At 40.8% G+C, this 13,677-nt stretch overlaps 1 protein-coding gene across 3 annotated transcripts in view; it reads right to left on the bottom strand.

The window, feature by feature from the left end:
• The window catches only part of LOC309538335 (lipoxygenase homology domain-containing protein 1-like), a 179,666-nt gene that overhangs the window by 85,804 nt on the left and 80,185 nt on the right, over positions 1–13,677 (bottom strand). For all 3 annotated transcript variants that reach the window (XM_082233720.1, XM_082233722.1, XM_082233721.1), the window contains one exon: positions 7,840–8,056. In XM_082233720.1, coding sequence (XP_082089846.1) covers positions 7,840–8,056 — 217 coding nt within the window. The remainder of the gene's footprint in view (positions 1–7,839; positions 8,057–13,677) is intronic.

Genomic DNA, 13,677 nt, shown 5'->3' with positions numbered 1-13,677 from the left:
TCCGTTCTTAACCTGAAGCACCACTTTAGCAAATGGGGCCTCCCACTGCCACCACGCCGCCAGAGCACGATTTCTGTTCTCATCCTGAAGCAAAGTTCTTAACCTGAAGCACTATTTCTGGGTTAGTGGTGTCTGTAACCTGAAGCGTATGTAACCTGAAGCGTATGTAACCTGAGGTACCACAGTACAGTAAGCCCACAATTTACACGCATTTAACGTGCTCATTGATCTTTACACACTTGGCAAAAATTAAATAGGGGGTGAGGTTTCAGGGGGGAAATGACTTTGGCATCCCCTTCCACCACAGAAACAATGTTTTTTGACGATATGCGATTTTGGCTTTAGGTATGACCCCTGGAACATAACCCCTGCATAAGCTGTGGGCTTGCTGTAACTAGGCATGAGGCCTGCCTAATATTACACAGCATAATGTTCCACAATTGTGGAGCTACAATTTAAAGGTACCCCTGCCCGTACGGGCCAGTCTTGACAGACTCTAGGGTTGTGCGCTCATCTCACTCTAGAGGCCGGGAGCCAGCGCTGTCCGCAGACACTTCCGGGTCACATGGCCAGCGTGACAAAGCTGCTCTGGGGTAGCCAGTGCAGCACACACGGAAACGCTGTTTACCTTCCCGCTATTAAGCGGTCCCTATTTATCTACTTGCACCCGGGGGTGCTTTCGAACTGCTAGGTTGGCAGGTGCTGGGACCGAGCAATGGGAGCACACCCCGCCGTGGGGATTTGAACCGCCGACCTTTCGATCGGCAAGCCCTAGGCGCTGAGGCTTTAACCCACAGTGCCACCCGCGTCCCATTACTAAGTACCTAAATACAAGCAATTCATTTAAGGTGTAAGCAACTTTGCTTGGAAGTAACAGGACTGGACTTTTCCAGCTGGCTAGTACACAATAAGGCTTAGCTTAATAGCTCCAGCCACCGTTTGTAGGAAGCCATTAAAAAACTAATTTTTTGGATGCATAGAAAATTCCAAATCTTTTACTCACAGTTCTGTACACACTGACAGGATTCAATAAACAACAGCTGCCATGGTGAAGTTAGTGGGGGGAAATCATGATTCATTAATAAACAAGTGCCTGCTATGAAATATTGTACTGAAAAGCTTGGGGAAAAGGGGAAGCTTCTCCCTCCCTCAGACCACCCCTCACTCATGCATAGACACACTTCGGAGGGCGAACTCTACATGTGACCATCAAGTGACACCAAAAGCACACCAGCTTCCCCAAAAAATCTATGGGTGCCTTCATTGGCTTGAGAACTGCTAGTGGAGCTTGTGTGTGGCAACAGATTTACCCAGAAGTCAGCTTCTGTTAACACTGATCGCACTGTATTTGATATCCCTTTGATATTAACACTAAAGCCTGTCTGAGCCTGTGCATGCTTAAGGAAAGGAATGCTGGAGGCAGCACAGCTTGCAAAAACGAGAGAATGAAACTGATTGCTAGCTAAAAGGACAGGCCACTTTTAGCTGGGATTTCTGCAGTGATCCCTCCATTCTCACCTAAGGTAAAACAGAGGTCACATGCAGGTCTTCGAAAAGAGATGTGTTGTTGGGCTTTTTTGCACCAGCCACTTGAAAAACCTGAGCATGAGCTGGTGGGATGTATTGCGGACATTGCACCAAGCACCACTGCAAACAGATGACCATGTGTGTGGTCCCTTTCAGCCTCAACACTTACTGATATTGATCGCCTGTCAACAAATCAAATGGCTCACGAACTCTAGGCTGAGCACCAAATACCAACTTTCCACACATACTTGAAAACTTCAGGAACCTGGTTGCCTGACTTAAAACACACACATCTACACAGTAACATGGCAATGCCTGGGCATATCAGACGGGTACGGCTTACCACATTACACACTGGGTGTATTAACTTGCCCTGGCACGTTAACTGGGTGTATTCATCTGCCCTCTAACCAATGAAGTTTCTAAGCTGCAGAAGCAGAAGTTGTGACATGCTGCTGCAGCTGAAATATGTATCTCTGGCCAGAGGAGCAGAAAGTTGCTAACTAGTTGTGCCCCCATTCCCAATAAAGTACTACTCACTTCTAAAGCTGTCACTGAACCAGAATTTTACTAAGTAAAACAGAAATTCATTCCCTTGTGTGTTACTAGGACAGTCAAACAAACAAGCCTTGGTGTGCATTCTGTATTATATAACTTTGTATAAGCTGTAGTATTCAGAAAGATAGCGCCATTCAGGAAAATCACTCTGCACATGCTCTTTTGACTCCTGAAAGTCTTCTTATTGTTATAGGAAAAAGGCACTCTGCATACTCATTTTGACACTGGGCCCTTTGACACTGTTCTCTTCATGGGAAACGTACTTGTTCAAGGACACTTGGTCTGAGATGCCAGGTTTTGTTTTGTTAATGAAGAAGTGATTTCTTACTATAAGAAGTGGATCAGATCATGCTCAGTTCCCAGCTGCATGGAAGAGTCTATGGGAATACAGTTCTATATACATTCCCACGTCCTCTGAGCAGTGGCGTAGCGTGGGGGGTGCAGGGGGGCCCGGCCGCACCGGGCGCAACATCTGGGGGTTAGGGTTAGGGGGTGCAAATCCACGGGTTAGGGGGCGCAAATTGCTTGCCTTGCTCCGGGTGCTGACAACCCACGCTACGCCACTGCCTCTGAGCATGCGGAATTTTAGGGGGAAGGGGGGACACAGACATTTTCTGAACACATTTTGATGGTGCGAACAGACCTGAGGTCTTAAGAGTGCAGTTTCAGTCAACCCTGATGAAAGAAGGTGCTTCCTTTGTTGGTTATTTAGTCTTAGCATCAAATCTTATGATCCCTGAATCAGTGTAGCTTCTCATAGGATTGAGACATGTCTCTTTCTCCCCCCTGACTTTCTCTGTAAGTGGTTTGGAACACTCCAATTCTCCCCAAACCACTATTTATCAGCACAGGAGAAACAATATTGTAATGGTTTAAAATGCCTATTTTTTTCTTGTACTGCAGCAGTAACCAATAGCAATATATAATATATTGCAATCATCATTCAGGGCCTGATTCCTGGCTCTTCAGCTTGAGGTCATTGTACCTTGAATTCAGTGACATTACATTAGCATTAAACTGCAGGGAAACAGGGTATTGCCATATCCTCAGTGAAATGGGAAATAATATAGGCAAATACCATTCACAGGATAAAACACAAACCTGGAGATGCTATTTTAGCATGCAGAAATGACACTATATTTAGACACTCATCTGGAAGCATACAAGATCATGAAAAAGAAATGAAGGGCAAAAATTAAGTCAATTAATGTAAATATCACGATGGTGCTTCCTGGAGTGAAAAGGGGTGATTTTTATTTTTATTTTAAAGAAAATATGAGATTCAAATGTGAGATTCATTTCTTAAAGGTGAGCATTAATCAAGCTCTTATATCACACAGAAACAAAATCACCACATTACTAGGCAAAAGAGCAAAGGAATAACAGGAATCTGTTAAGTGAAGCAAGGGGAAATCCAAGAACAAAGCTTTCTTTTTAATAGGTTGCCAATGATTGCCCACTTCACCCTTCCAATCAGCTATTTCTTGACTATTTGAAAAGGCAAACAGAACTAGGCAAATGTTTTTTCTTTTCCCACTTCATTTCCCTCCCCCTTGCCATTTTGCAATATTTTGAAGTGTATCTGAAAAATTCAGGGCACTCTAAAAGCAAACTCATGAAAACATTATCTTGAAAGTCTCTGCTATGCAGACTGACAGTCTTTGAACTTAAATCCATCTGCTGGGACAAACTTTGTATACCTTTATTGGACATATAGCAATAACAGGTTTACTCTGAGCATTTGAACAGTATTTTCCTTCAAATGCTTTGCAGGCTTATAAAAGCAAACATCATAATTGCTGGTGAGTCAAACCAATGCCCTATGTAGTTTCAATGGTAGCAGAAGATGAGGTGCTCTAGGGAAAACGTCACGGTTGGGGACACAAGAACAGGCCTTTTAAAATGTATTGAGCTCAGTCTAGAAAAAATAAGAGTAAGCTTAATTTAGTTCCCTCAACCAATGGTCTAAAAATGGACAGAAATTGGCTTCTGCGGTGTCATGGAACCTTCAGGAAGAATCAAACTATTAAGCAGCGGTTGACTAGGAAAGGGCGAAGGTTAGGCATTTCTGAGTCAGTGAGATTAGAAGACAGGAGTGATAACTTTTAAATAAAGATCTAAATTCACTGCCAGATCTTGAACTGCAGGTCTCTAGTTATTAATGTATCTCTTGCAGTTTGTTAAACATTTGTCACAATGACCACATTCGGATAATCATGTGTTGAATTAGAACACTCCAGAATTTCCTCTCAAAACAGGTGCATGAAACCCCACCAGCTATATGTTTCAAATGTCTTTTAAAACCTCATTTATTTACCCAGGCCTATTTTGATACTTAGGAGGGTTCATAGGAGCCAACTCCCAGGGGCCGAAGTTCCATTCTGCTTCCCCATTAAAATATTTGAGGGAGCTGGGCCCCCCAAAGTTGATGGGCATTGTCACTCAAATGGTGTGTGCGCGCCACATCATGTGATTGATTATGTGGGGTGGGGCTTACCTGCCTCCCCAATATTTTATTCAAGCTGGCACCCCTGGGAAGGTTACTCTGTTTTCTTACTGACTGCTAAATTTTTATCATTTAAAATAATGCATTGTATTTATTAGTGTTTTCTTTTTTAAAAAAATGTAACCTTTTTTGTGCTGTTTGGAATAGTCATGTACTGCTTAGATATTTTTCTTTTCAAAATGTGAAACAATATATACATTATCTAAATAAATAAATTTAAAACAGCCATTTGTGCCCTTTAAAAGCAGCACATAGTCTTAGTCCCCACTTTTTATAGTAGGATCAAATAAACCAGGAATTCTTCTGCTAACCATAGATTCCCATATTGTCCAATATAGGAAACCATGGTTGATGAGCTTTGGAAGAAGCCAACATATTAAATAGTGGTATGAAGATGGTTTAATATCCTGGCTTGATCCAAAGAATAACAAAACAAGAACCTATAATTAGTGGAAGACATTTGAATTTGTTTGTGCCCACCAGAGAGGGAGAAGCAAAGGCACTGCATGTGAAGTCAAAAAGATTCTTACATCAGATTATAATGCTGATATATGATTGTTCAAACTCTCTTAGTAGGAACTACATTACAATGTTCAAACCAAGTTCAAGGTTAATGCTGCAGTTATTCAAGTCTACCCGTCTGTGAGTTATGATTTAAGGATTACGAATCAGCTGTCAAACAGAGTAAAAAAAAACCCAACCATATAAAACTACTAGGAAAGGATTTCTAGGAAGATGTAAAAAGCAAAAACAAAAATAAAAATGAACCTGGATATGAAAATGAGACATAAAGGTCCAGACAGACACAAAGCATGACAGGGAGATGAAAAAATCAATGGCATGGAATTATAGGCAAAATAATATAAGCCTTGAACTATGAAGAATACAAAACTAACAGAGTTGGGGGAAACATACCATGCGGGGCCAGAGATTCTGGAGAAATAGTATTTCATTGTCAGCATTTTGCATTGACTGGTATAATGAAAGAAGACAATCAAAAAGTGAGAACCTATCAATGCAAGATGCAGAGAAATATGAAGGTGTGTCAAACATTATGTCTAAAAAAAGAACTACCATTATCTAGAGATAGCCAGACAGACAAATTACACAGCAAGGACAGAAAAATTAAAACCATCTTCAAGCTTTATGGTTCCATTGTGGCAGAATATAAAAAAGAAGCAAAATCTTACAGCAATAAATAATGAAGTACAGTAGCAACTTGAAGCCTGCTAACACCTCAGTTGAATTTATGAAATATAATTTCTTCTGCTACTTCATATTTTGTACAAAATAAGTTTTTTATAATTAAGTGAATGGATTGCTGGAAAAATATCCAGATTGATCTGAAATTTATATTGGATTGTAATTATGTATCATGTAATACATCATTTGTTTACTGTAATATAACAACCTATAAAGGCTGCACATTTGGTGCTTCTAAGCAATTATCCCTTTAAAATAGGAATGCAGATGGTAAAAGTTTCCTTCTCAGAGACAGAGGGGGAAAAGCAAAAGTTTTTAGTTGGGCTGTCTATTGATATTCAATTGAAATGAACCAAAAATCAATAGGTAATTTGAAGTCATAAACGTATGAATTTAGGACTTGTCTAACAGCAATATAATGTTTCCATTTGCATTTATTTGTCAAATATATTTCAATAAGTATAATGTGCCAGAGAAGGAAAATATAAATATACCATTATAACACCATTATTAATAAAGCTGAACAAATGTTCTACTTTGAAAAAAAATACATCCAATGAAAAATACTGGCCACACTGAAAACTCATTTACTCTAAAACATTATTATTGGGCTGGATCCAAAGGTGCCCTTCTGCATAAAGAAGCTGTCTTCTGCTCATTAAGGATACCAAAGATGTTCATCTGGAGATGCAATAGCTTGCACAAGTTCTTGTTCCAGCTGAATCAAGAGAATGGCTACAGAATGTACCTACTACAATATCTCTGTATGAATTCTTGTGCAGTACCTATTTTGCTTTTATTCATTCATTCATTCCAGTGTTTATTTACAGTACACCCTACATTTCAAGGCAAAAAGCCTTCACAAAACAGCTTACAATAAAGCTAAAATGATATGGTAGAAATACAATTACGTATAAAAATAATAAACTTCATCACAGCTAACACTGGATTTCTCATGGTGCCTGTCTCCACTACTCCAGATGTGAGGACTTGAACTCAACTCCCTTGTGAGCAGCAGAGGGCTATCACCTACTCCTTGGGGGCAGCACTTGTCTGCCTTTTAGAACGGACTGATCCCATGTTCAGCTGATGTTTGCATGGAATGCTTTCCCACTTTGGCCTCACAAAGTTCTCATTCACCTTCCTTTGAGTGATCTTAGGTGGATTCTATTGTACCTATCCTGCCTTACAAATAGTTCCTGTGCTTCATCTTCTCATTCATTCTTATTGTGGTATACTTTATACTATGAATGACCTAGTCCATGATGTTAAGTTGGTATGCAGAAGCTTGACCTTGGTGCCTTTCATTTCCCTTCTAGGCCTACAATTCCTGGATTCTATAAATAATTCAGTTCATTAGGAAGCCAAACATAAATTTACTGTATTTTGAATCTCTGAATACCCTCAGATATTTTATTTCATCTTGAATAACATTTGCCTAACCGATAGCACATGTATTCCCACCAGGAGGCACTACTCTTTTCTTCTATGTTTATTACATTTCTATCTGGTCTTACTTCCAAGGAGCGCAAGGTGGTATAAATAGTTCCACACACACACACACACTCATCCTCATAACAACTCTGTGACATTGATAGTGAATGGGCCAAGGTCATCCATTGAGATTCATGACTGAGTAGGAATTCACGCACAGATCTCCCCACTCCTAGCCTTACAGTCTAATCATTACACCACACAGGTTCTTTTCTTGTCAATTAAACTATATTTAATAACAGTGAAAAGCTAACCCATCCAGATCCCACAGCTGAAATTGTAGGTCCTAACTCTTTGAATAAACTTCTGTTTCTCTCTCTATAAACAGCAAGAAGCTGCTAAAACAAATAATTGAGCTTAAGGACACTTTGGTCATAGCTCCAGGAACGGTGCCTGAAAGAGAAGGGGAAAGGGTAACAACTTGCCGTAGGTTCTAACAGTTTCTGCTGTTTATTTTGGTTTCACTTCTTTGCAATGATGAATCATAAAAGATGCTCAGTGGAGCTCAGTCCTTTACACATGTAGCTTAATATATGTAATTATATACTCACATGGTAGAAGTGCTTTGTTAGGCCTCCCTATTGCTATTTCTCTCCATGTTTCTCCATCACCTTGGCTTTCAGATAGCCAGCAGTTGACAGGTAAAAAAATTTCTTGGTCCAATGGTGAGTTCATTCTAATCTCATCAATGTACCAACTAGGATCTGGTCCACTATTGTCATGGCCAATCCGGATTTTATACAGCTCTCCAACATCTTTTAGATTAATCTGCAAAATAATAAAATAGCAAAAGCTATTATTATAGTTCATTGGCCCATTATAATTCATTTGCCCATCACAAAACTTCCCTAATTAGTACGGATTACCAAAGAGGTATACCAATCATTCCCCCCCTAAGTGCAGTAAGTCATATAAAATAAAAGCCATTTATTTGACTGTCTGCACCAGTACCTTCCTGCTTGCACTTTAAGATCTGCTTAGGAGGCTCTCCTAGGCTCGATCTAGACATATCAAAGAAGCATTTCAGGGAAACACGTTGTAAACTTTAGTTACAGGTAGGTAGCCGTGTTGGTCTGCCATAGTCGAAACAATAAAAAATTTCCTTCTAGTAGCACCTTAAAGGTAAAGGTAGTTTAGTCTAGTCACGAACGACTCATCTCACTTTACTGGCCAAGGGAGCCGACGTTTGTCTGCAGTTTTTCTGGGTCATGTGGCCAGCATGACTAAGCCGCTTCTGGAGAAACCAGAGTAGTGCACGGAAACGCTGTTTACCTTCCCACCTATTTATCTACTTGCACTTTGACGTGCTTTCGAGCTCACCCCATCGCAGGGATTCAAACTGCTGACTTAATTTGTTCCGGAGGTCCAATCTTAAACTGAAACCATTCTTATCCTGAGACACGCTTTCACTAATGGGGGTTCCCACTGTGCGCATGCCTCCATCACGTGATTTCTGTTCGCATCCTGGGGCAAAGTTCACAACCAAGAGCAGCTACTTCCGGGTTAGCTGAGCTCATAACCTGAAGTGTTCGTAACCAGAAGCATTTATAACCAGAGGTATCACTGTAAAACACTTTTTCTTTACCAATCTAGCTGAGTTCCAAGTGCACCCACACTACAAACTAGTAAGGATGGCAGTCATGTGATAGAAATCCATCTCTATGGTAGCCCCACAGCTATGGATTTCCTTTCTCTTGAACCTGTGTGTAATGCCTACATTACAGGCAGGGCCAACCAACAATGGTTGATTTATTTACGTCTTTGCCAAAGGTGGAGGTGGAGGAAGGAGAAGCAGCTCTGGTTCCAGTGATGCCATAGGTGACATCTACCTCTCTTCCTCTTCCCAGTGTGGGTATTTTATGCATGTTGTAGGAACCCGTATAATTTGTGGGAGGAGTTTGACAAGTGGGTAGGTACAAGTATTCTGCATTCACTTTCTCAAAACTATCAACAACTTTAGAAAAAGAAAAGAAAAAAATATATCTAATTTGGCCCAACAAGTGGACAAATTTCAACATGAAAAACAGCACTAATTTTCACAGCACCCTTAAAATCCTTTACCAAAAAAAGAAGGTGCAGGCATTTTATTCATGGAAGTTACTAGTGAATTTCATTTTAAATAAAAAACACAAGCATTGTGTCATGCAGAATGCAGAAAATAGATACAAACTCCACTTTGGCCTGGACTGTGAAAGGAGTGTGCTAAGTAATTGTAACCTTCATAAGCACACTTAAACATGTCCATGACAACAAATGATAGAAAATGAAAAGGCAATGAACACACCGCAGGAAAAATAAATATGATATTCTTGCCACACAGTTAGATGGGAGAATTCTTAACCCCAGTAAAATTATGAAGGCTGAAGCCATGGCCTGGGTGACAGTAGAACCGTACTTGGATAATCCAGGGTAAAAGAGGGCAATGGAGGTGCTGCCCAAAAAATCACGGAGAAAGAACCAGAACTAATCTACTCCTACCTAGTGCCTCAAGGCAATCACTGAAACATTAACTCTCTACAGAATATACCATGGCAGATTACACAAGATGTGCCTGCAGGCAAGGAATAGTCTGTAAAACAGACAAACTGATATAAATGCCTTCGGTTTTGAATGGTGCACTGCAGCCTTTTAAGAGAGTTAGTGCAGGCTCAGTTCTCCTATTCAGAACACTAAAGCACACTTCATCAAGTCAGCACCCCCTTTTCCTCCTCTTTCAGTTATTGCATGTGATACTAAAACTGGGGATAGCTGGGGATTCTGACCTATGTTTTGCCATAATATGGCCACAGGCAGCATTTGGACAGTAGTCCTAAATGTATGTACTTGACAGCCTACCTCTCCAAAGCATTCCTCCTGTTGAAGTACAAACACAGTAGTCATGCTCAGCATGAACTTTAGCAAAAGGCAAACACTCCTTAGCTTTCATTTTGTTACCAGGGGAAACGCTGCGCATACATCTGAAATTACTACATGGAATTACTTCTGACAGTTGCTTGTTATCATATGAAATCTGCTAGCCCTTTTGCTATTGTACAGATAAACTGTATTTCTGAAATAAGAGGATATGCTTATATTTTCTCAGAGTAGTTAACACAAATATGATCCTTAGTAGACAGAGGCCACATTCGCACTGTGCATTTAAAGCACTTTGATGCCTTTAAACAATCATGGCTTCCTCCCAAGAATTCTGGGAGCTGTAGTTTGCTAATGGTGCTGAGAATTGTTAGGACAACCATTTATCCCTCCTAAGATACGATCCCTGGAGTGGTTTAACAGTCCATCCCCCTTGCCAGGGAACTCTGGGAATTTTAACTCTGAGAAGGGACTAGGGAGCTGTTTCATGTTGATGTCAAATGTGCTTTGCCAACTTGGGGGACAACCAACAAAACTCTTGCAGATGACCTCAGTGATTAAGCTGGGATGTAAGGCTTTAAGCAGTCGCTAAGGTACCCTGGATCTAAGTTGTTCAGGGATTAATAAGGGGACCTTTAACCTGGTTTGGTAGTAGATGGGCAGCCAGTTCAGATGTTAACAATGGTACCACATGTTGTCAAGTCATAAGCACCCTGGCAACTTCCAAACCAGGCCCAAGGGCAGCCCTGCATAGAGCTCATTGTAGCAATCCACCTTGAGGTTACCAATGCATGGACTACACTGGTCAGACTATTGTTTGAGCGAGCATCACTGGAGAAAGGAGAAAGGTTCCACAGTTGTGCAATCTAGTGAGTGGGAGAGGCATATTTTCTATCTGATCCGAAGGAAGTGCGCACTCCATCAATGCTTTTCCTCCTCCCTCCTTCCACTTTCTTCAGTGTCCACGCAGCAAAAGTCCCTGGTCACAAATGAAACCTTGTTCAGTAAGCAAATCTAATTAAATGTATCACCAGATTGGAAGGAATAGAACATGGTTTCCATTAATGATTAAATTGTATCTTAAAGAAGAAGAAACATTTGTGGGAGAAAGTTCAACTTTTTCTCACATTAAAAACAGACTTAATATTTTTTCCAAATTTATAAATAATTGCAGCGTATTTCCTTGCCAACAAATCAATGTGTATTTTTTCTTGGAAATTCAGCCAGACATTTCAGTGGCATGTCATGAGTTCTGAAAGGACGTACAAAATATAGTGCTTAGTCCATGTATTGCTGCAGTTTAAGGTTGGAAGAAGCTATCTTACTTATAGGTCAGTTAGTACATCAGTATCTCAGCAGTTTGGACTTCATAAAATGCAGTTGTTTGGCAATGAGGAAGCTCTCAGAGGAGTGTCATCTGTGGTGTGGTGTAAATGAAAAGGCTCTCCCAATAGCTCTGAACCACTAAACATTTTTTATATGTTAGGAATATTATACTTTGCTCTTTTTTCCCCTTTTTGTTAACAACCATCACAGCTATCCAAATTCTTGTTTTCATTTACACAATTGTTTGGGACTGTTTTGCTATGGCAGGAGACATAAGAACATTGGATCAGGCCAATGGACTATCTAGTCCAGCATCCTTATCTCAGAGTGACCAACCAGATACTAGATACCTGTGGAGAGTCTGGACATGACTGTAACAGCACTCTGCTCACCTGCAATAACTAACAACTGGTATTCAGAGGCATACGTAATGCAAATTCTAAGCAGCATCTACAAATCTTTCATCGAAAGACTATTTTTACATTACATGAGTCTACAGTTATTTGCAATGTTGATAAACATTACTCTAGGTCCTAGGAGATTATTTTGGCTGCAAAGGTAGTTTTCAGTTTGATGTGGTACTAAGGTGCTTCCAGACAGGAGTTTGTTGTGGGGACAGAAGTGTTCACACATACAAGTTTTTTGCAGCATCCACTATGACATCACTAGGATCAATATGCCAACCCATATTTTCTCCCATTTCATCCAGATTTACCCTTTGGGTAAAAACAAAACAAAACAAAACAACCTATTGCCAATGACCTGTTTGGAATAACTCAATGATCAGTTTGAGAATTAAGCTCCCATTGGAAGCACCCTAAAAAAATGAAAATGGGGCAAAACTAGGGAAACCTAAAGAACACTACTGGCATTCCTTTTTAAGATACAAACTGTAAGGCCTCTGTCTTAAGAACTATCTAAATATTATATAAAGGAGAAAGTCTGAGTATATCCATTTTGACAGCATTTGGCAAATCTTCAAAAGCTTGTCAAAAGCCTTGGAGCAAAGAAAAATGGAGAGGTGTTGCCTTAAAACTAATGATACTGTGACCGGTCTACCTTCTCCAATGAGCAATTAGAGATTTGAACACTGGAGAAAAACAATTTATTTGAGAAATGGGGCTGAAACATGTGAGCTCACACCTTGAGGCCTCCAACCCAATAAGAGGTCCATGTCTCCCAATCTCCTGTCCAAACCCCGCTTGCTCATTCATACCATATTAGCAAGAAAGATTGCTCTCTTCTTCCCCATGATTTAATTGAGAAGAATTCCAACCTCAAAGGTATTACCAAGACAATAGTTAAGTGGACCAGTGCTATACCAGGTACTTGATCTGAAGCATTTTGGAGTTCATAGTCAAGAAGGTAGGGTGGCTTTGATTCACTGTGAATATGTTTTTCTTCTGCAAGTATCAAGCATAGACAGAATCCAGCTTTCACTTTGTGTCCACTGTGTTGAGTCCCATGCAGTGGCGTAGCGTGGGGGGTGCAGGGGGTGCCGGCGGCACCGGGCGCAACATCTGGGGGTTAGGGTTAGGGGGCGCAAATCCACGGGTTAGGGGGCGCAAATCCACGGGTTAGGGGGCACAAATTACTTGCCTTGCCCCGGGTGCTGACAACCCACGCTACGCCACTGGTCCCATGGTTAAATATATTAGCAGTTTCAGGATGGGGTGGGAGGATTTCACTTTGGGAATTAGGCATCCTCTACCCCAGTATCACTGCACTGAAGGAAATTCCCCACACATGCTGCTTTTAAGCTTTAAGAAGCATTAGAAGGTCATATCACACAACTCCCACATGCTGTGGTTCTATGAGACCATCTTTTAACAACCTTATCATGTCATTCTGCTTCCTGTTCTTTACTTATATTACTCTGCCACTGGTAAAGTGAGTAAGGAGTAAGGAGATTAATTCAGTCTGCTGCCTTTGCAGAGGAAATTTCTCTTTCTCACTGGTTCTTTTGTTTCATCATCCAAGGAGAAGCCACAGTTGTGCAGAGTGGGTAGGAGAAGTTCTAGCCCCCAATTCTCAGTGAAACTTCCATATGCAGTACCACTCTGTATGGCTATGGAACCATCAAGATCTATGGAGCCTTGCCTTACACTGCTTTCCCAGCAGTGCATATGCCTCTTTTGTATGCGACAGGGGTGAGAAATATCTCCATCTGATAGTCCTGGAGAGGGGTGAGTATTCCAATGCTCTGTCTC

This window comes from Podarcis vaucheri (assembly GCF_965113315.1).
Source record: "Podarcis vaucheri genome assembly, chromosome: 8".
Lineage (NCBI taxonomy): Eukaryota > Metazoa > Chordata > Lepidosauria > Squamata > Lacertidae > Podarcis > Podarcis vaucheri.
The sequence above is the reverse complement of the archived record's forward strand: the minus strand, read 5'-3'. Positions and strand labels throughout refer to the sequence as shown.